This window comes from Pyrus communis, chromosome 2 (genome assembly GCF_963583255.1).
Source record: "Pyrus communis chromosome 2, drPyrComm1.1, whole genome shotgun sequence".
Taxonomy (NCBI): Eukaryota; Viridiplantae; Streptophyta; class Magnoliopsida; order Rosales; family Rosaceae; genus Pyrus; species Pyrus communis.
In genome coordinates this window covers 30,715,704-30,739,280 of record NC_084804.1, presented here as the reverse complement: position 1 = coordinate 30,739,280, position 23,577 = coordinate 30,715,704, and the positions used below count along the sequence as shown (strand labels likewise).

The 23,577-nt window shown below is 36.3% G+C and overlaps 1 protein-coding gene across 1 annotated transcript; it reads left to right on the top strand.

Moving 5' to 3' along the window:
* Positions 1-310: 310 nt before the first annotated feature.
* Positions 311-22,852, top strand: LOC137725039 (MADS-box transcription factor ANR1-like). The gene is made up of 11 exons (XM_068463647.1): positions 311-496; positions 13,026-13,104; positions 17,257-17,318; positions 17,959-18,058; positions 18,177-18,218; positions 18,315-18,398; positions 18,605-18,799; positions 18,895-18,987; positions 21,768-21,986; positions 22,194-22,307; positions 22,727-22,852. The coding sequence occupies exons 1-11, from the start codon at positions 315-317 to the stop codon at positions 22,850-22,852; spliced, it is 1,296 nt and encodes a 431-aa protein (XP_068319748.1). The 5' UTR covers positions 311-314.
* The last annotated feature ends 725 nt before the right edge of the window (positions 22,853-23,577 follow it).

Here is a 23,577-nt window from a genome sequence, read left to right as displayed (position 1 = left end):
TGTTTTCTCCATTACTTGTTTCTTCCATGTAAGCTCTCTACTGTTTATTATACACCTTGCTTTTTTGAGGAAAAAATCCAAAGGGAAAAAAACTTCTCTTTTGAGATAAATATGACCTCGTTTTTTTTTTTTTTTTTGGATTTTCTTGGTTCTTATTGACGATCTCCTTTTACTTTATATTATGGTTATTTCTGGCATGCTTTTGGTCTTATTTGCTTTAGGTTTTGATTACCAATTTAGGCAAATTGGACAATTTTCTTGAACATGAGTAACTAATTTCTCTTTGTATCTACCAATCTTAAAGAGAAGAAGGTATGGGGAGAGGAAAGATTGTGATTAGAAGGATTGACAATTCAACAAGCAGGCAAGTGACCTTCTCGAAGAGAAAAAGTGGGTTGCTTAAGAAGGCTAAGGAGCTATCAATCCTTTGTGATGCTGAGGTTGGATTGATTGTCTTCTCTAGCACCGGCAGGCTTTACGATTATGCTAGCACTAGGTTAGATCACTCTCTCTCTCTCTCTCTCTCTCTCTCTCTCTCTCTATTGCGTCCTTTGAGTTTTCTTTGGAGAGAAATATTGTTGTCATGTGAAGATTTTTGCATATCCGAAGATGTTATTATTGCATAAAATACTGATTTTTTTATGAATCTATATATAGCATGTGGAATTACTTAACCGAAGATGTTATTTGGCTATTTGGTTGCCTCCTGTCTTGTGGTCATGGATTGTGTAGAACATTCAGAAAGTCATATTATCCCTGATAAGAAATTGCTTTTAAAAACTTCCAAATGAAAAAAAAGTTACAAATAAAACGTTTGAAGGCTTCTCACAGTGTACATATATATAGAGGATTCAATTATCATCTATATAGGCAATAGCTAATTATTTACGTATAATGATAAATTGAGACAGGAGGGAGCTAATGCATGATACAAAAGTACATTGGATTTAATTATTTAGTAATCTTCAAGGAAAAGGGGTTTTTGAGGCATGGACGATGAGAATTTGTAAAGAAGTAGATGCATGCTTCTCCTTACTCTTAGACGTCTTAACATTGTGTTGCATGAGATATGTTGTCTCCTTATTGGCTTTGTTTATCCACATGAAGACACAGTTCTTAAAAATACAAAGTTCTTAAACGAAGTTACTTGATCGTACCTCCTTCAACTGGAATTACCTCCGTGTTGCCCTTCATCTAAGTTTTAAATGAGAAGTTTGTAGCTAGTTTGTCAATTCTCGTGAAAAATAAGTCATCTATGAATATCACATTTCTTTAGGGCCTAAACTGAGGAACAGTGTGTAGACTTGAGCTTTAGGAAACACAGTTTTCTTGGTACGAAGGGGGATGCATGTTGGGGAAGGCAGAGTTGTAGATGTTAGAATTCTCTACCAATGAAGCTACAAGTTCTTACTCATGTGCATAATTATATATACAGGGCTGGGCGGTTCTGCGACACCATAAAAAAAGACACAAATTTTGAGACGGTTAGATTTGTACACTTTTAATGGTTGAGTTGTAATTTCATTATTCCATAAATTTCTTTTATTTAAATAATTATGGATTGGGTTTTCTTTAACTTCAAAGAAAAGAAGAAATTATTCTCCCCTAATCTCTTTCTTCTGTTTCCTATCTTTCCATTCTCTGCATATTTTTTGCTCTATCTTTTTCTCCATTTGTCCTTCTCCCAGCATATTTTCTCTTCTCTACTTTTTCCTTTACAACTTTTTTCTCTATCCTTATAATCACATATATCCCATTGCGCTAGGGCATCAACCCAACTTCAGTAGCAAACATCAAGACGGGTATATAATTGAATAATTTAAATTATAAAAAAAAAATGAATACTTCGTTCACAATGTCTATTTTCTGCACGTTAAGTAATGAACCAAAAACTGGATATCATAATATTTGAATTCACATTTTAGTTCAGGACGTATGTTAGGAAATCTAATTATTCAATAAATGAATGATTCCTGGACGCACTAATCTGTTTGTGTTCAGCACAAGTTTGGCTGGTGCAGAATTAAAGATATGATCATCAAGATGGAGAAGAAATTTAAAAACAAAACGAAAAGCTTTGAAAACAAGATAGCATGACCATGGAAGCTAGGATGAATGGTTAAGAAAGAGAGGGGGAAATAGTTGCACATAGGATGAACGATAAGAGGGAGAAGGAAGAATGAGTTAGAGGAAAAAGGAGAAAATTAACGAAAAACAATTAATGTGATAGGAAACATTATATAAAAATCTTAATTAAAAGGATTTTAGAATTGCATGCATTTCCAATTCGTAATTATTTGAACAAATAAAAAAAAAATTAGAATCCCCTACATTTTTTCTATATCATTTAGATTAAACATCTGCGTCTTTTTAAAATTTGATTAAAGTGCTTTGACCAATAGTCACCTCTATTTGTTAAAATTAAAATAAATTTTGAATTTATCCTTTTATCTACCGGATGCACTTTTCCTTATTTGGTGGAGATTTTAGTAGTTAAAATATATTTTCTCTTCTTCCAAATATGTTTTTTTATGCAAACATTTAATATTATTTTTTTTCCAAATGGTTTTTTCTTTTTCAAATAGTTGGTGATCAACATAAAAACTCCGTGTAATTTTTTCAATTTTTTTTTGTGAAAATTATATTTTGTTTTTGCTGTTTTTTTTTAAGTATAGTTGTTGACGAATTATTATTAGGTACAATATATTACGTATATATTATCTGCGGGTATGTTTGAATTTACAAAAATCATTAATTGGTACGTTTATTTGCAATTTTGGTACGTTTGATTTGATACATATTGTTAATATTGGTACATTATTTTTATTTTGGTACGTTTTATTTTGTACATATTGTGTATTGGTACGTTTATACTATTCTCAATCCTATTTTCTCTTAATGTACTAAAAGAAAAACTCATTTCAGTAAGTTTGATTTTGGGGGATTTACAAATATTTTCAACTATTTTGGAAAGAAAATATCTTCAATCGTAGATAATTATTGTTAAATTGTAGCATTATTGTGAAAATAAATTGAATTTTAACCAATTTCTTTTTTTGTACAATTATCTCTAACGGAGGATAGTGTAATCAAAAGGCTAGATTATAGGAAATTTGTTACAATAGAATGTGCATATAGCACCAAAATTATGACAAAAAAAAAAGTTTAATCAAATCATTAAAAGGCATGGATGTTTGATCTAGAAAATTCAAAATTGAGGTGCGTATATCAAAAGATCCCAAAATAAAAACAGAAGAGAAGTTTAATCAAATCACTAAAAGGCATGGACTAATTAGATTACATCACAACCATTAAAAATGTTTAGATCGTCTAATGGTCTTTTATTTTTTATTTTTTGTGGGGTCACAAATCCGCTCCCATATCTATACACATACATATTAAGTTATAAATTAGAGAAGTTTAATTATCATTTTTTGAGTTCAAGAAAATAAAAAAGAAGAGATAGTTTGATAGGGATGACAATGGTCATGGAGCATATATGGTAATTAGTGCTATTAAATCATAACTACGTTTATATCGTCGAAAAACACAGTGCAATAGCATAACCGTGTTCAACGACATTTGGTTGTTGTAGCCGTGTTAATCACTTGTCAGGAGAACCTTTAGCAATTAAGTTGTAGTTGAAACATGATATTATTGTAGTTCCAGAACAAATTAAGATGTAGTTGAAACATGACATTGTAGTTGCATTGGGTTATTTTTAAGTTTTATCTATATTGGATCATGCAATTATATAAGCGCTAAACAAAATTTTGAGAGTTGGCCAGTAGGCTATATCAATAATATGCTTAGAGAATCTCCAACACTACAAGCTATAAATTTCTAAGTTAGCCTAAAAATGAGTCATAATCTATTATAGCTAGTCAGTTTAGGATGAACATCTCCAACATTACTAGTTATAAATACTGGATTTATTATTATTATTTTTCAAGATATAAAAAATAATAATATTTAATTTGCCCGAGCTAGTTGATATTTTGTGAAAACTGTTGATTCATTTAAGAGGAATAAAGTCTCATGAATATTAATGTAGATTTTCATCTCCACCATTTAAATTATTTTCCACCTTAAGTGGTTAAGGGATCATCAAAAGAAATGAAAAACACAGGAACTACCAAGTCCTTGATCACAACCCAGCTCCCTTCCTTTTTCTTGGACACTCACCTAATAAGTGGTTGAAACATCCAGCCATGGTCAAAGCCAAATAAGCCACGGACACCAAATCAATGTGCCAAAAGTATTAATATTCATCAGTCAGAACATTTTGAAATGATAGAACATTTTGATTTGAGGGTGCAACAAAATGGTATTGGTTAATTTGCAAGTAGAGCCTCAATTGAGACAGAAAAAATTGATAATGTTAGAAAGAAACGGAGGATCCAGAATTGAAAGAGATGAAGCAGATGCTGGAATCAAGGGAAACATCAGAAGATCAGAGGAAGTCACTCAGCTTTCTTCCTTCTTAATTTAGTGAATGAAATGCGAATTGCAATTTGGTTGGTCTTCAACTTTTCTTGGTTTTTTGCTGTTTCTCTTTTCTCTAGTTATGGGTTGTTTTCATTTTTTTTTCTTTCATTGGCTAGCATTTGCATTGGTATTGATATTGCAATTTGCATTGGCATTCGCATCAACATCAACATTAAAACTAGCAATAACAATAGTTTTCTTCTTAGTAAACAGTAAACTCATGATCTAGTGTACCTTTATGAGTTTGACGGGAGGCGTTGGAAAGGCATCGCAATTTGGTTTCTTTTATACTAGGGCTATTTTTTATTATTTTACGTTGTAGGATTTTCTACCTTATGTTAACATAAGAGTTATGATGCATACACTGGTGTAGCCACATTTACTAGAATGGATGATGCATACCTGGTTGCAGTTTTATGTTAGTTTACCTTTTATCTACTAGGACAAGTATTGTTCTTTGCTAAGTGAGAAAATTAAGTCTTGGAATGTAGCCATTTTGTTCTGTATATAGTGTTATTCTTTCTCTTAAACAATGGAATAAGAATTAGAGTGTGCAATAAGTTCTTTTCTATATAAGTGCTAAACAAAATTTTGAGAGTCGGCCAGTAGGCTATATGAATAATATGCTTAGAAAATTCCCAGCACTACAAGCTATAAATTTTTTTAGTTAGTATGAACATTCTAACATTGCCATTTATAAATACTGGATTTTTTTTATTATTTTTTCAAGATATGAAAAATAATAAATAATTCATTAGCACGAGCTAGTATTGCAGCTTCTGGAAATTATTGCAAGCCTTAAAACCATTTAAATCTTTTTCCATCTGAAGTGGTTAAAGGATCATCAAAAGAATGAACAATACAGAAACTACAAGTCCTCAATCACAACCCAGCTCCCTTCCTTTGCCTTGGATACTCACGTACGTGCTTGAAACATTCAGCCGTGGCCAAAGCCAAATAAGCCGCGAATAACAAATCCACGTACCAAACGTATCATTGGTCATGTCAAAACTTTTTGAAATGATGGAACATTTTGATTTGAGGGTGCAACAAAGTGGTATCTTCGTTAATTTGCAAGTATCAATTGGACAAAGAAAAAACTAATAATGTTGAGGATATAGAATTGGAAAAGATGAAGCAGATGATGGATATAGATCTTATCCGGATCTCTAAGTCCGGAGCTGGCTGAACTAGAAATTTGGTTGTTCAAGGGAGGGAGAGAGAGATCTGCACCTTGTTTTGTATGAGGTGGGTCAATGGGATGGGCAAAGGGGGCTAGGGGATTTGAAGTGTGATGTAGAAACCAATGGCCGAATGGATTGAAGAGGATTGGACTGTCGGAAGGCAAAATGACACAGTGAGAATTTACAGATTTTGCGTCCAAGCTCCATTTTGACCCATGATATCTTAAACACACCGCTTTTCTGTGACATATGATAGATTTTGGCTATCCAAGGTCGTTTCACGCAGTTTTAGTTTCCTTAAAAAAAAATATCTGACTTTTGAGTTGTCGTCCGATTAAATGTCATTTTAATTACTAGAGTCCTTTGAGTTGTTTTAGGAGTTGTAATCATTCAATTATCAATTAAACAAACAACCTTTTGGTTTTCCTCTCAAACTCTGGTAGATTCCAGAAAATTTGTTCTTCGAGGGTTTACGATTGTTTCCCTCTTGCTTCATGTTGCATTAATTGGTACCAAAGAGGGTTTCTCTTGTCTAGGCATCGAAGATTGTTCTATGCATTGATGGGTGTTTGCGAACGTGAACCTGCACCTATCACTTGAGCAAACCTAGATGCTCATAAAAAAACAGATTGCAGATTTGACTACGCAAATTGGAGAACTTAGCGAGGTGTTACTCTAAGCCCTCGAGCCAAATAATAGAAGAGCTACCAGAGGCAATAATTAGGGAGTTCTGAGGCCTCGCGTTTAAGATAGTGAATCAGAGTGTGAAGATGAACTGTAGACCAGCCTTGGTTAATAATCTAAATCATCAAAATCGCAACAACTTTGATGATTTTCGGATTATGGCCGACATTCCAACTTACGGGAAATTTGCAGATCAAAGATTTCCTAAATTGGTTGGTGGAAGTAGAGAGATTCTTCCACATCATAGAGGTTCTCGAGACAAAGATGGTTGCCTTCCGTCTCAAAGCAACTACCGCTGTTTAGTGGGATCAATTACAGAACACTTAACAGAGGCAAGGGATGAATCAGGTTCGAACATAGAGGAAGACGAACTACCTTTTGATAGATCGATTCTTACCTACGGAACATGAACAACTTCTGTACCGCATGTACATTAGTTGCTTACAAGGGAACAGAACTGTGATAGATTATACAGATGATTTCATGCGACTTTCCGAGCATAACCATTTGAAGGCGACAGAAAATCAGAAGGTTTGAGGTATGCGAATGGGTTAAAACCCTGCATTCAGGAAAATAATGGGCTGCAAAATGTGGAGTTTGCAAGAGGCCATTCGCATGGCTTTGAAGGCAGAAATGATGAAGAATGAGAGGCGTCAAACCTCCTTTTGGAAAAAACGTGGCAAAGCACTCTAAAATCCCTATTGCATCGGCTGCAGAGAAGGGAAAATTTGTGCCACAACATTCTGGAGGATCGAAACCTTCAAATTTTCCTTCTAGAACACCTAATGAATGAGTTAACAGAACTTTTAACAGGGGGCGGAACAAAAACCAAACTCAGAGGGAAAATCCGTATGTCAAACCTAAATAGACATTTGTTATCGGTGCAACAAAACTGTGCATCGGTCCAACGTTGGTCTCGAACGGAAACAACCCAATTTGCTAGAAACTGACAGGAGCAATGGAGAAGAGTACGAGGCAAAAGTTGGTGGTGATGATGACTATGTAGAGGTTGGATTTGCAATTGAAGAAGGAATAAGATGCCTCACTTTAGTGTTGCAAAGAGTTCTCTTGGCACCAAAAAATGTCGGGCAAAGGTACTTCATTTTTTGCTCTCTTTCGTCCATCAACAGTAAAGTTTACGAGGTGATTGTAGACAATAGTAGTTGTGAGAATTTTGTGGCTAAAAAAGTTGTCACCTATATTCCCTTAGATGGGGAAGGAAGGACCTTCGGTTCATGTCACAGAAACTTGTCGTGTCCCACTTTTCACTCGGGATGAAGTAGTATGTAATGTAATTGATGTGCATGCCTACCATATACTGTTAGGTAGACCTCTTGTCAAAAACAATTTCGAACCTTCTAGGACATCTAGCATATCCAACCATGGTATAGAAAATCTGTCTTTGATGGTGATTTGGTTGATAGATCAGTTATCTGCACACATACACCGCCCTTTTTTCTTTTCTTTGGAACAAAAAAGATAGTATTGCACAAGGGCTTATGTTTTCTCCGATAAAGGCTTTTCTCAGTAAGTCTTCAATCTGCTACCCGATATTGAGGAAGATTTGATAGACTAGCTCTAGGTACCAAAACAATTTGATGTTGAATGTTTCTCATGACAGGAAAATTGCTAGGCAACTCTTCAGAATGAGTTCCTGAAACTCCTCTAATAGTTGCACTTTTGGAGGAATTTGTTTATTTTCTCTACTTTCTGCCAACAATCCCTTCATCAGGATCGGAAAGAAAGAATCAGCTTGCTTTAACCCAGTGATCTTTCCCGTTTAGTGTATTAGTTTTGACTAATCATTTTGGCATTATTCTGGAAGATCTTTTCCAAAGATTGAGTTTCAGGGCATTATTCTGGAATATTTTATTTTCTAAAGATTGAGTTTCAGGGCATATCGCCAACTGTATTTTTCTGCAAATAGGTCTGACATGGCCTAGTTCTTCACATTGACGGCAAGTAGGAACAAACTTTCTTTCAGTTGAAGAAGTGGTTCCAAGTGAGATAGACTGGAACTCTTCACAAACCTTGTTCCTACTAGTGCATCAGTTGAGCACTCACCAGCAAACTCAAGTTCACTTTTATGACAACATGGTTCACCCAACTTCAGCATTTTGTCAACTTTGTCAGCACCAATAGTGAGTTTGAACAATTTTATTTTTCTGCCTCTTGCAAATCTCCCAACAGTTTCTCTTTGCTTTCACAAATAAAGATGCAACTTTCCTCAACTGATTCTACCTGAGTAGATAGCTCGTCACTCAGCAAAACATGATCAGTGATTTTTTATTTCAAGTAGAGCACTTTTTCATCCTGCTCTTTCCTTGCATTTCTAAGAGTGTCATTCTCAGCCTGCAACTCCTTGTCCATTCTATCCAGCTCAATGTATTATTTCTTTGTGGTACAAGCCAAGTGAACCAACCTATCAAGAATGGGTTGTTCGAGTGGCTAGTAATTTCGTTTGGACTGTCCGAGCATCGAGTACCTTCATGAGGCTTATGAATCAAGTTCGTAGTCCCTTTAATGGTCTATTTGTTGTGGTTTGATAATGTCTTGATCTATAGCAAGATCAAAGAAGAATATCTAATCCATTTGAGGCAAGTAACTTGTACATGAATATTATGAAGTGCATATTTTGTACAATATAAATTGCTATTTCTAAGATTTGTGGTTAGTGAGAATGGAATTCAAGTGGATGATGATAAGACCATAGCCATCTGAGATTAGCCAACTCCGGAGTTTGTCTTTGATGTAAGAAGTTTTCATGACCTAGTTACTTTTTATCTGAGATTTATTCAACATTTCAGCACCATCACTGCACCTTTATAGAAAGAGACAAGTTCAATTAGGGAGAGGAATAGGAACAAAGCTTTGCCCCAATCAAAGAGAAGCTTTTATACCTCTCCGGTGTTGGCCTTTTTGAATTTTGAGACGGTATTCGAGGTCAAATGTGATGCAAGTGAAGTAGGAGTGGGTGTTGTTCTTCCCTAAGAAGGAGTTTGTCCTATTCACGAAAGTTTATTAACAATTAGAGACATGTTAATAAAATGCATATTAGATGGGTAACTTTGTTGCAGAAATTCCCGTTTGTTATCAAGCACAAATTTGGAGTTCAAAACCGTGTTGTTGATGTCTTGACTAGACGAGTGTCCTTGCTGATCACCCTTTTTAAAGAAGTTGTGTTCAAGTGCTTGATGGATTTGTGTGAAACTAATGATGGTTCTCAGGAAATCTGGAGGAAGTGCATTAGTCATGAGCCTATGACAGATTACTTTATCAATGAAGGTTTTCTGTTCAAAGGCAATTAGTTGTGTATTCCCGTCTCTTCCTCACGAGAGAAACTTATTGCATAAAGGTGGATTAAGCGGTCATCTCGACTGTGATAAAACAATAGCAAGTTTAAAGGAAAGATATCTTTTGTCGCATTTGAAGCGGGATGTTGGAGTAATTATGCGGAAATGTTATACTTATCAGGTTTCTATAGGGCAAGTCTAAAGCACTGGCCTTTACATGGCATCGCCTATTCAGAACAACATTTGGCCGGTCCTTGCTATGTTTTTTGGCTACCGTGAACATAAAAAGATTAGTCGGTTCGGCTTTTGGTGTGGTTGACAAGTTCTTCAAGATGGCTTATTTTGTTGCTCACAGGAGACTGCTGATGAATCTAACATAGCCAAACTGTTTTCAGGGAGGTTCGATTGCATGGAGTACTTAAGTTCATCACTTCTGATTGAGACACCAAGTTCTTGAGCCATTTCTGGACTACCTTGTGGAGAATGTTTGAGACCACTTTGAATGTTAATTACTAGAGTCATTTGAGCTGTTTTAGGAGTTGTAATCAGTTTATTGAAAGCCTTTGGATGTTTCAATGTAACCATTCAGTTCTGCTCTCAAACTCTAGTGGATTCTAGAAAACTTGATCTTCGAGGGTTTACATTTCTTTCCTTCGTACTTCATGCTGCGTCAAAATAAGTGGTTCAGATATCTAAGTTTGGCAACTCTAGACATAGATCTGGAGTGTACTCAATTCCTGATGTTGGAATTATGGAAGCATTAGAACGGAAGTTGCACTCAAGTTTCTTCTTTCTTAATTTTAGTGAACCTAGTAAGAATTACAATTTGGTTGGGCTTCAAGTTTTCTTGGTTTTTTTTTTCTATTTTTCTTTTCTCCAGTTTTGGGTTTTTTTTTTTCCTTTCTTTCTTTTCTTTCATCGGTTGGCATTTGCATTGGTATCATATTGACATTGGAATTGCACTGACATTCGCACTATTAGCAAAGTTTTGTTAGTAAACTCATGATCTTGTGTACCTTCATGAGTTTCATAGGAGGTGTTGGAAAAGCCTTGCAATTTGGTTATACTAGGATTATATTTAGTATTTTACGTCTTAGGATTTTCTACCTTATGTTAGATGAGAACTATGATGCGGTTGTAGCCACATTGACTAAAGTGGACGATGCATACGTGGTTGTGGTTTTATGTTTCTTTACCTTTTATCTACTAGGATAACTATTGTTCTTTGCTAAGTGAGAAAATTAAGTCTTGGCAAATATATAGCGTTATTCTTTCTTTTAAACAATGGAATAAGAATTAGAGTTTGCAATAAGTTCTTTTGTATCTTTGATTTGTTAACAATATGATAGCCGCACATCAGCTTGTAGGGATTTTGCCTCATCCCCAACCATTTCGCCGATAAAGCCAAAATCTAACTCTTCATACTTGTTTGCTTCAGTTACATTTCGTGTTGTAGTTGTATTGGTTGTTAGAACAAAAGGGTATCAACTTAATAGAGTACTCGCTATCCGCCAGCCAGTCACCAAAGTTCTTGATATGTGTGTGTGTGTGTGTGTGTGCAGGCCTCCAACACTTTCGTGTACGTATACAAGTCTATTTGAAGGGGGTTAGGCGGATTTGGTATTGAGGAGGGGTTTGAGTACACTCTTGCAATGATTACTGAAGTTTTCAGAAGATCTCTTCATGTAGATGTTTCCAACAATTTGACATATCTAACGTTATAGGAGAGAATGTAGTGTCACTATGGCTGCCACTTTTTGATGTTTTTAAACACATTCCTATTTTCTTAGGGGTTTAAGGGGCCGATGAAAAAGCCAATGACACTATTCATTCTAGCCGACCCAAGATAATGGAGCATAGCTGCGCACATAAAGCATTACACATCTGCTCTCTCTCTTTGCTTCCTTGTTGCACTTTCACACATAGTTCGATTACTCATAACCGTTCACTTGGCCATAAGCTAGAGGCTGAGGCTCTGAAGAGTTACAGAAGAATGATGGTTAAGTAGAAATAAGTGTCTGTACAAGATTTCTTGGTACTGTTAGGGTGAGGGTTTTAAGGGTACAAAATTAGAGGAGACGAGTTTCGATTTAACTATTTTTAAGGCTACAAACTTACGAACCAGATTCTCACTTCAGGAATATGCTAGTAGATCAATGCCTTAGTTACTGGATATATATACATTTGGCTATCAACTCAGATTTGATATAGGCAGTGGCAGATTTACGCAAAAGTATCCCGAGGTTCACGTAAAAGTTCACAAACATTTCTTAGACATATACTAACCTTCAAAATTAAACCATAGTTCCATCATTTATAATTTATAGAACAAATGACAATACAAGTTATAATTGTCTAGACACGTTTTCATATTTTGAAAATGCTACATTATAACTTCATTCTCAACGGAAGAGTAAACATTGCCTTCAATATAAATCACCATGATCTCAATCAGCCATTGATCTTCTATTCAGTTATGCAATAGAATTTTCATAATATTCAGTGGAAAAGTCTCTCCACTGAAGTCGTAGCAACCTTTAGAATCAAAGTCAATGCGGGGTGGTAGGAGTTTTGGGTGTTAGGGTTTGAGATTTGAGAATTGGATTTGAAATTGAATTGAGCTGAATTTGCTGCAGCATGTGGGTTTGCATTTTTTTTTTCTTTTTTTTTTTCCTTTTTAAGTTGCTATTTGTCTGTTTTTATTTTATATTTTATAAAGTAAACTAGCCGAAACTGACATTTTGGCCAGATAATATTTATAAAAAATAACTAATAATAAGGGAAACTCCTTTTTTGGAGCATTTTATCAAACAATTAGAGGGCACGTTCAAAAAGGTTGCACCCCAAATCATTCATAAAAATTCACTGTTGTTCGGGGGTCATTTTACCCCCTTCCCCCTAACGAGTCCGTCCTTGAATAAAAGATGACTTATTTTCCTCTTGTTTTTCTCTTTAATCAAGTTAGGAGGATTCTAACATGGGGCCTCTTCTATTGTTGGGAAGAAAAGTCACTAAACCAGTAGCTACTAGTTAGTTATGAAGGTGAATGCGAATCAGGGCCAACTGATATAATCATTTGAGCAACTAAAATGACCGAATGACATAAATATGTAACAACATGAAAAAGCATTGCCAGATTGTTTAATACTCAAAGGGACTTATGGCATTCACCCCTCCTACAGTATTGTCTGCGTAGAAAAAGCAGGTTTACAGATTTCCCCAAACCCATTCAAAACAAATGTTAACAAGGATTACAAGTATTTCCCCTATATGCTCGATAAACTAATGACCATAACGCTATGAATTTACTATGAAATATTCACAAGTTGCATGAATTTTGCATCTAATGACCATAACGCTATGAATTTCTTATTAGTGTGAAATCAGTTATCGATCGGTTCAGCAAACTAAGAGAGGAGCATCGTCAACTGCTGAATCCTGCTTCAGAAGTCAAGGTAACCACTTAACAGCTCCAATTTTCTTTCTGCTGAATACTTGCAATTATACTGTGTAGAGGCATTATATATATCTCATACTATCAAACACTAGGCAATAAGCTTCTTCAACAATGCCTACTTGCAACCTAGAATTGCTTTCATATAAGTTCCTATGCATGCATACTACTTGAATAATTACGTTGCTTATGGTCTTGCCTATGTATAGTAATAAACATTAGCAAACATAATCCGTCCTCAACAATGTTGGATTACATACTTTTGGAGAGATTATAGAAAAGCAAACATAGAAATGGCGAGAAAGTAGTCATTCTTAGTCACAAATTTAACTGTATGGAAAAGTACACGATATGATTAGTCTAGAGAGTTCGAAATAGCATTATGGACGAACATGTATCCATACAAAGAAATTACGACTCAGATGTTGCTATCAGTTTTCATTAGAAACCTTCTGAGACAATCATAGAGCTCTATCCTCTTCAATGCATTCTTGGCACTTAACTTATGAAGAGACGCATAAAGGATTTTAGGGAAAAAAAGCTATATACATTAACAAACCATTAAACAATTACACCATTTTCTGAAGGTCTAAAATACATGAGATTGAAAGCCTGAACAAAAGTGTGTATCGAAAAGTGAAAAACTCAGGTAGATTGGAAAAACGGTAGGAAAAACAATATGAGGCATGGAAATACAAGATCATTCAGGAAAGGCAGATGCATGCTCTTGCGACGCTAAGAATAATCAAATGTGATGCCCAGATAGGAAAAGAAACGTGGAAAAGATGGGATTTATGTTACTGACTTTCCCTTCCACAGACTCGTGAAACAAGGTGTTTAATGAAGTTATAAGATATGTCATGCAACTAGTTATTCTTCCTGGTTGAAGGTTCAATGTAAAATACTGTTACTGCAACGCGACAAGAGAAGGGAGATGAGTTTCACTATAATTTTCACGATCAATAGACTGCTTTGGGAAAGGTTCTATCTCATCTATGTGACATAAGTTCAAACAACTTGTTAAAATTTTACTGAAGTTCTAGCAAATAAAAACACAAGTTTACAAGTTGATATCACAATTCGAAGTTTCCATCAGAAGCAAAAATCTGGTTATAAAAATAATTTAAGGTTTTCTCTACAAGGTGTTTTCTTCTATATATACAACAACAACAACAACAACAACAACAAAACCTTTTCCGACTAAGTAGGGTTAGCTATATGAATCCTAGAACACCATTGCGCTCGGTTATATGTCATGTCTTTCGTTAAATCCAAGTACTCTAAGTCTTTTCTTAGAGTCTCTTCCAAAGTCTTCCTAGGTCTTCCTCTACCCCTTTGGCCCTAGACCTTTGTCCCATAGTCCCACCTTCTAACAAGAGCATCAGTAGGCCTTCATTGCACATGTCCAAACCACCGTAACCGATTTTCTCTCATGTATCCTTCAATTTCAACTACTCCTACTTTACCTCGGATATCCTCATTCCTAATCTTATTCTTTCTTGTGTGCCCACACATCCAATGGAGCATCCTCATCTCCGCTACACCCATTTTATGTACGTGTTGATGCTTCACCGCCCAACATTCCATTCTGTGCAGCATCGCTGACCTTATTGCCGTCCTATAAAATTTTTCCTTGAGCTTCAGTGGAATACGACGGTCACACAACAAGTCGGATGCACTCTTCCACTTCATCCATCCAGCTTGTATTCTATGGTTGAGGTCTTCATCTAATTCTCCATTCTTTTGCAAGATAGATCCTAGGTAGCGAAAGCGGTCGCTCTTTGGTACTTCTTGGTGTCCAATCCTCACCCTTAACTCATTTGGGCCTCTATTTGCACTGAACTTGCACTCCATATATTTTGTCTTTGACCGACTTAGGCGAAGACCTTTAGATTCCAACACTTCTCTCCAAAGGTTAAGCTTCGCATTTACTCCTTCCTAAGTTTCATCTATCCACACTATCGTTTGCGAAAATCATACACCAAGGAATATCATCTTGAATATGTCCAGTTAACTCATCTATTACCAGTGCAAAAAGGCAAGGACTTACATATGAGCCTTAATGTAACCCTACCGTTATGAGGAAGTTTTTGGTTTGTCCTTCATAAGTTCTTACGGCAGTCTTTGCTTCATCATACATATCCTTTATAGCTTGGATATATACTATTCGTACTCCTTTGTTCGCTAAAATCCTCCAAAGAATGTCTCTTGGGACCTTATCATACGTTTTTTTTTTCAAATCTATAAAGACCATGTGTAAATTCTTTTTCATATCTCTGTATCTTTCCATCAATCTTTGTAAGAGATAGATTGTCTCCATGGTTGAGCGCCCTGGCATGAACCCGAATTGGTTGTCCGAGACCCGTGTCTCTTGCCTCAATCTATGCTTAATGACTCTCTCCCAGAGTTTCATTGTATGACTCATTAGCTTAATGCCCCTATAGTTCATGCTGAGACCTGTGTTTTCTTCTATATATACGAACAAAAAATCCAACGTTACTTAGGCAAGGGTAGCAATTTCCTTTTAGGGATGCTACTTAAGAAAGTACCTGAGTGAAGCCTAGATTATATTTTTCTTTTCTTATGAGAAGAGAACTACCCATATCTCAACCACTCTTGAAAAGAATGTAGCTATATCTAAAATAGACACGGTACTCAAAGGAACCATTTAACAGCCTTGCAACGCCACACCAACCTGAAATCGTGGTGGAATGAATACAAACATGAACAAGCAGAGTTAACAATGGAGCCTGTCTTAGAGGGATTGTGACAAAAAGAAAACACAGATGCAACGACAGGACAAGCTAAACTTATCTAATGTACAACATTCCATTTGCAATGAGGCAATGCCTTCTAGCTACTGCATATTTGTTTGCATTTGCAGAAGAAAAGAATAAAAGACCAAGAGAAAGTATGTTGATGCTGAAGCTTTGATAGCACCAAGAGTTGAAGGATCCAAGCTTCAGAAAAATTCCATTGAATAATAGTTCGTTTGTCTTGAACCAGCAGTTCCAGACTATTCCAACTCGTATCCAATTAGAGGGCTTTGTATTTACGAAAAGATAGACAGCCCAGTAATACTATCCAGGCTGAAATTTCAACAATCAAGGGTTTTGGGCGTCAGATTTCTGAAAAAACAACAATGAAGTTAATATATTGATCCAATGAGAAATTTAACTTGCCCCACGTAATGAAAAAACTTCAGCGTAAGATTGCAGTAGGCGGGAAGGGAATATTTCAATTTCCATAGTTATTGGTAACATATGGTTTCTGGAAATGTAAATCAAGACCTCCCACGAGAATTCCTTGAGTGATGGGAAGAAAAATTGAAGAAACAAGTGCATGATGAAAATCTTTGAGCTGGACTTTAATGGTGTGGGCAAGCAATTTCCTTATCTTGTGAAATCCAGGAATAACGATGAAGAGAAAAAGGTGATATAGTTGTATCCTAGGGTTTCAGTAAAACATGGGAGCTACTACAGTTTACCAAACAACATTGCAGCACTTCTGAACATCTTAATAAAGAGTGAATGTTGTCGTCATTTACTCTCTAGTGTGGAGGATACTATGCATGGCAGGTAACATCCTTCAATTTCAATAAAGGGAAAGTTATCGGTAAATGTTCTTGCTGTTCCATCAGTAGAATTATGAAGATACCTGTTCTCAACAACTTTGTACCATTAGTAGTCACCGAGTAGCTGAGTAAATAAGTGAAAAGGCAAGCTTTAGAGCAGACATAAGATACATTTGGGATCAAACAAGGAATAATAATATTCACCAATGATAAAAGTAAGAGCCCATACCGAAAAATATGAGATATACATGCATGGCCCCAAAAACAATTTATATCTGCCTATATGAGATACACCTGCATGGCCATAAGCTAGAGAACTTTGAGAACTAATCCAATCTGTCCATATGCATGGTTTTGTTTTTGTGTGTGTGTTTGAAAGCATGTGATCAAGCGCAAGTGTATGTAAACATGCAAGGAGATATATTTCCCAATAATATTACGGATAAAATGCACGCTTCGGATTTACGAGTGACTTTACATTGGCTAACATTTTATTTTCTAGTGCTCCTGTAAACGCTCATCTACTGAGTTATTATTTCATGCATGACAACAGTTATTGTATTTATTTGTACTTAATAGTTTTGGCAAAGGGAGGCAGCAAGCTTGAGACAACAATTGCGGCACTTGGAAGAATGCCACAGGTACAATCATTAATTTACATTGAATCTTCAACATAGCCTAGCGATTTGATTCAAGTACCAAAACATAAAATTCATATTTCATGTTGCTTATCCAAAACGATATCACTATTTGTGGTACAGAACAATAACTAGCACCAATTAATGAAATACAGTTGCAGTGGACATGAAGTCCATTAAAGCTAACAGAAAAAGAAAAAGAAAAAAAATCAATTAATAAATAATTAGCAACCAGCTGCTCAGCCGTAACATGGAAAACACAGATGCAATCTCAAGAAATCTTCACTAAAGGAAACATGAAATGTCATAAAAGCTGAGGTCCCCAATTAAGCCTAACAACACGTTGTCCTAAGCCTAAATGATCTGGGTGTTCCCTTCCCTATGCTTCCTCCTTAAGCGACTTTGTCAGAGATCAAGCTTTTAAACCGACTGAAATGCAACTTTTAAAAATCGCTTCCCAATATCTGATACTGTTACTTAAATATTGCTAAAACACTAAAGATCTTCCCATGAAATGTGAGATAATGATTTAATGGGAAAAACATGGCATCTCGTACACCAAAAAGTAACATTTCGTAAATATAAATTAGTTTGTGAGAACGATTACAGAATATTACCCCCACACCTTTCGTAAATTATGCAGGCAGTTAATGGGGCAAGAACTTTCTGGTTTGAAAGCCAAAGATCTACAAAATTTGGAAGGACAGCTGGAGACGAGTTTGAAAGGTGTCCGGACAAAAAAGGTATCAAAAGCCTTAGCCCTGATTATAGTCTCAGTTAAAATATCATGTTCCCTTCTTTATATAGCACATGCATGGCACTCATTTGTATTTTTTTATTTTTTATTTTTCTATTCTGCAGAACCAGATATTTGATGATGAAATAAAAGAACTGAACCAGAAGGTAAACTGGCTAAATTTCCCCTAGTTGATTAATGTTGACTCATTTTATTGGGGGTTAATTGATACTTGTTAATGTTGTTTTTTACTTTATTTTCAGGGAAATTTGATACATCAAGAGAATATAGAACTGTATAACAAGCTAGACCTCATAGGTAAAGAGAATGAGGGACTGCAAAAGAAGGTACTGTCTACACATTAAGCTCTACTTTTCTATTTAACACATATTATAATTCATCAAAAGGATGGAGAGAGGCAATGGGTAAATGGAAAATGAAAGGAACCAAATGAGGCTAAAACATAAAGCCATTATGTTAAGTATACTCATCAGCGAACGTGAAGATGTCTTCTCTAGCAAACACTAACACATGCAGAATATTTTAATCTCAGATTTACGAAGCAAGGGATGTGAATCGAGGAAACAAAACTTTGCAGCCTCCATATAGCATCAGTAATGCACATGATTTGCACGCACCCATCCATCTGCAGCTAAGCCAGCCACATATTCAAACTCAGCCTGGGCCTGGGCTTAAGAAAGATGAAGTCCCAGCAAAAGCAATCAAATTAGGGTATCTCCTAAAGACTGTTAACATGTTATATACAAGTGGACTAACCCCCAAAAAGAAAGAACAAGACTGTTTTGATTATGCTATTAACATATCTTTCAAATTCTGCAACAGATTACAACTGCATTAGCAAAGTTGCTTCACGGCTGTGGATGGCTATGTCATAATGCAGAAAATTGCACCACAGTGAAACCCAATCTTCTAAGAGTGAAATGTCATACTTTCACTAAACGGATTCCACCGAAGGACCAACGGCTTTGGTATGAAATGCTCTGTAAATGTACTGTAATACAAAATTTAGGATCTCTGTAAAAGTATTAGACAACCAGTTAGGATTCATGCAATAATGGGAAACAGTAGTGTGTCAGGACCAACTTTTATCTGTATTAAAAATGTGTTGTGACCAACCGCAGAACAAATGTCAATTGTTATTCCTATATTTTATTTTAATGAATAAAAAAAGCATCCCGAACAAGATGACTATCAAACTGACCATTATGTTTTTATTAATTCTAGCAGCAACATTTAGTTGGTTTGTGAACAGTTCAATGAGGCATCTGATGGAAAAATAGTTAGATAAGAAACATGGTGACACGGAACAATATCTGGAAGATACATTTCAGAAGATAACAAGGCATCTGAGGATTCACATGTATTTTGCATGAACAATTGTTACTTAACAATCCAATTATTTATTTGAATACTTCAGGTAAATCATGTACCTCTAAGAACAAAAGTACTGATAACTATAGATAAACAACCTGCTGAAACTATAGACAATTGGTACTTAACAATCCAATTATTTATTTGAATATTTCAGATAAATCATGTACCTCTAAGAACAAAAGTACTGATAACTATAGATAAACAACCTGCTGAAACTATGAGTCAACAACGTACGCAGACTAACAGAGTAACACACAGAACAGATGAGACAAAAAGGCATGTACCTATAAACAGGATGAAAATATTTGTATACCTAGGAAACATTAATAAACCAACAAAGTTTTCTAACTATAATTTCTGACAATTTTATCAATTTGTAGTTGAGTTAATGAGATTAGCAGAACACGATGACTGATATGAAGTTTGTTATAATTCTGAAGGGGAAAAGGAAAGATTTCTTGAGTTCCATTCGTAAATTCCCTTGTCACTAAGAGGAAGTGCATTTGAAAGTGTAGTGACAGAGCGCCAGAATATCAAACGCTAGACTAACTATTGTAATTTTATGCGCATGTGGAAGCGCATGCTAACAAAAGTACTAAATATCAACGTCGGAGGCGAAAGTTAAAAACAAACAATCTCAAAATAAAAACACAAGAGATTTACGTGGTTCGGTGTAAAGCTTCCATCCACAGACGAAGCACGGCGAGAAATTTCACTAAACAAAGGGAGATTACAAAAGAGTGTAATGCTCATAACCCAAATCCCACAAATTACGAACCCTAAACCAAACGAGTAGAGAACTAGAACAAACGGAGTAGTCTCTCCTAATTGGAAGTAAATTCAAATCCTAATCAAATAGATAATTAACAAAATCTCTCCAACAAGCAACGAATCCATCCAAGAAGTCAAATTCAAACCCAAAAAGGACACCAAAACGAAATAGGTAACACAAACCTAATTTCTGCATAATCCTAATTTTAAGGCGTAAATCACAACACTACTTAGAAGTAGAGCACCCAAAACTACATAAAATTCCACTGCAGATTATAAGAGATCTGAGATACCACAATGAGAGTGTGCACCATGTTCACATTCTATATCACTATAACACAGATAGTACAGAAAAACACACGTTGGCATGGATTATTGTGTTAGTCAGTACAATGTGCAGCACATGTAGCAAACACATTTACTTTGATTTATTAATTGAAAACTATGCACATAATGAGACAAACCACCAGAATCTTCGTAATGTTAATTGCATTAATAGTGCTTGCAGGCATCTATGACGTACTCTGAGATATAGGACAATTCACTACAGTCGTTAAAGCTGCTCAATGTGATTTCAATCCAGAAAGGAAACATCCAAATAGTAGATTGTGTAGAATTATCAGAGAGACGGGCCATACGGTCCACTTCTAACAACACTGATATTATCCCCAACTTGGTAATTACTACTTGCACAATTCGTCAGGTGTGGGGTTATATCACAAAAGGCTTCGATGTTAGTTAGAGTGGGGTTAATATATTTAAACTATTACTTATCTTTTACTATGACCGATGTGGGATTCAACACGCCCCCCACGTGGGACCCAATTAGTGGGTCACATGTGGCAGATACTATTAGATCCCACATCGTCCAAGGGAGAGGATCCTCTATGCCTTATATGTATTTGCCCACGAGGCCTTTTGGTAGCTCACTGGCATCGGGTTCCATCGGAACTCCGAAGTTAAGCGAGTTTGGGCTAGAGCAATATCAGGATGAGTGATCCCCTAGAAAGTTGCTCGTGAGTTCCCAGAAACAAAACCATGAGGGCGTGGTTGGGGCCTAAAGCAGACAATATTGTGTTACAATAGAGTTGAGCCTGGGATGTGATGGAGCCAGGGTTGAGATGTGACAAATCTACATCGGCAACCACGTGGAGCTAATGGGGTTCACCCTACACGCAGGGTCAAGGGACCTACCATCATCGCGTGGGGCCAAGGGGACCCACCCATCACATGGCAGTACAGTAAGGGCCCGCTCCCTTACTCTGATACCATGTAGAATTATCAAAAAGATGGGCCATACAACCCACTTCCAACAACACCGATATTGTCCCCAACTTGGTGATTACCACCTTGTGGGGTTTTTCTGAATTTGAGTATTTTTATTCTTTGAACCCATCACCTTCAGATCACCAGGGAGAGTACTAGTGGTGATCACGGTGATCTTGGATGGTTAAAGATACTAGATTATGTGATATGTAGTTCAGGGGGAGCGTGTGTTGATGACAATGAGAACAATGGGTCTCGGTAAGAAACAACTGAGACTGTGATAGGGCTTCGACTACCGTCTGCCGAAGATAGTGCAGTGTGTCAGCCAAGCCTTACCGAGGAAGAGTGCTAGCGTTCAGCCAGCTTCTGCTGAAGAAAAAACAGCTCCACATCAGGATGCTGTCGAGTCTAGGACTATCGAAACTCTTGCTGAGCCTGCTTCCCTTTCTCTCTCTAGCTCAATCGTGCCATTGTCTAATACATCTTCTTTGGATATCCCTGAGGTAAGTACCATTGATGCTCATGTAATTAATGATTTTATAAGTACGTATAAGTTACCACCACGACAAAGTTGTGGTTTACCTCCTGACAAGTTTTCTCCAAAAGGAAAAGTGAAGTATCCAATAGCCAATTATGTGTCATGTAAAAACCTTTTATTTGAATGTCAAGCTTGGGTGAATAATGTGAATTCAATTCAAGTACCAACTCAGGTTGAAGATGCTTTGAAAAGTCGAGAATGGACCGAAGCAATGGATGAAGAGATGAGGGCATTGCAGAAAAATAATACATGGGAAGTAGTTGAGCTGCCAAAAGGAAAAAAACCAGTAGGTGCCGATGGGTTTTTACAGTTAATACAAGGTTGACGAATCACTTGATAGGTATAAAGCAAGGTTGGTGGCAAAAGGATACACTCAAACGTACGAAGTTGATTATTAGGAAACTTTCTCTCTGGTGGCTAAGATGAATACGATACAAGTCCTTATCTCATTAGCTGCAAATTTGAATTGACCACTGAAACAATTTGATGTAAAAAATGCGTTTCTTCATGGATATTTAGAGGAAGAAGTATATATGGATTTTCCTCTGGGATATAGTAACGGAGGAAAAATCAAGAATGTGCCGATTGCATAAGTCACTTTATGGGCTTCAGTAGTCACCTCGTGCATGGTTTGGGAGATTCACTCAGGTCATGAGAAAGAATGGGTATTATCAGGGTTATTCTGTTTATACTTTATTTGTGAAGTGGAGAAACGGTAAAGTAACAGCCTTGATTATTTATGTGGATGATATGATAAGAACAGGTGATGATTCAGATGAGATTGTCAAACTGGAGAAGAACATTTCTACCGAGTGTGAGATGAAGAGGTGACTTAAAGTTTTTTCTTGGAGTTGAAGTTGCTCGTTCATCCTAAGGTATTTTCTTATCTCAACGAAAATATGTTATGGATTTATTGAAGGAAACAGGTATGCTTGGGTGTAAACCTATGGATACTCCCAATGTGGAGAAACATTACTTGGGGATTTATTCAGATCAAGAACTAGTAGATAAAGCCAGATATCAGAGGCTGGTAGGAAGACTAATTTATTTAGCTCATATCCATCTGGTTATAACCTATGCAGTAAGTGTGGTGAGTTAGTTCGTGCACTTACCAAGTGTGTATCATATGGCAGCTGTTATGCGGATTTTAGCTTATTTGAAGTCAGCTCCGGGAAAAGGAATTTTGTATAAAAATTCCAGTCATCTGAAGATCGAGGGATTTACTAATGCTGATTAGGCAGGTGATGTGAATGATAGGCGCCCTACTGCTGGATACTTTACGTTTGTTGGTGGAAATTTAGTTACTTGGAGGAGCAAGAAACAAAATGTGGTGTCTAGATCTTCAGTTGAGGCCAAATTTAGAGGTATGGCGCATGGAGTATGTGAAGTTCTTTGGTTGCGTAAGTTACTCCGGGGTCTAGGTTTCAAACCAAAGGAGGCCACAAATTTGTATTGTGATAATAAGTCCACACGTGAGATTGCAGAGAACCCGGTAGAACATGATAGAACAAAGCATATAGAGGTTGATCGTCATTTCATTAAGGAAAAGCTTGAGA

Excerpts from the sequence above, each read along its gene's own strand:
- LOC137725039 (XM_068463647.1), top strand. The coding sequence starts at position 315 with ATGGGGAGAGGAAAGATTGTGATTAGAAGGATTGACAATTCAACAAGC. Across the intron at positions 497-13,025 it reads TACGATTATGCTAGCACTAG|TGTGAAATCAGTTATCGATC; the intron begins GTTAGATCACTC and ends ATTTCTTATTAG. Across the intron at positions 17,319-17,958 it reads CACTTGGAAGAATGCCACAG|GCAGTTAATGGGGCAAGAAC; the intron begins GTACAATCATTA and ends TAAATTATGCAG.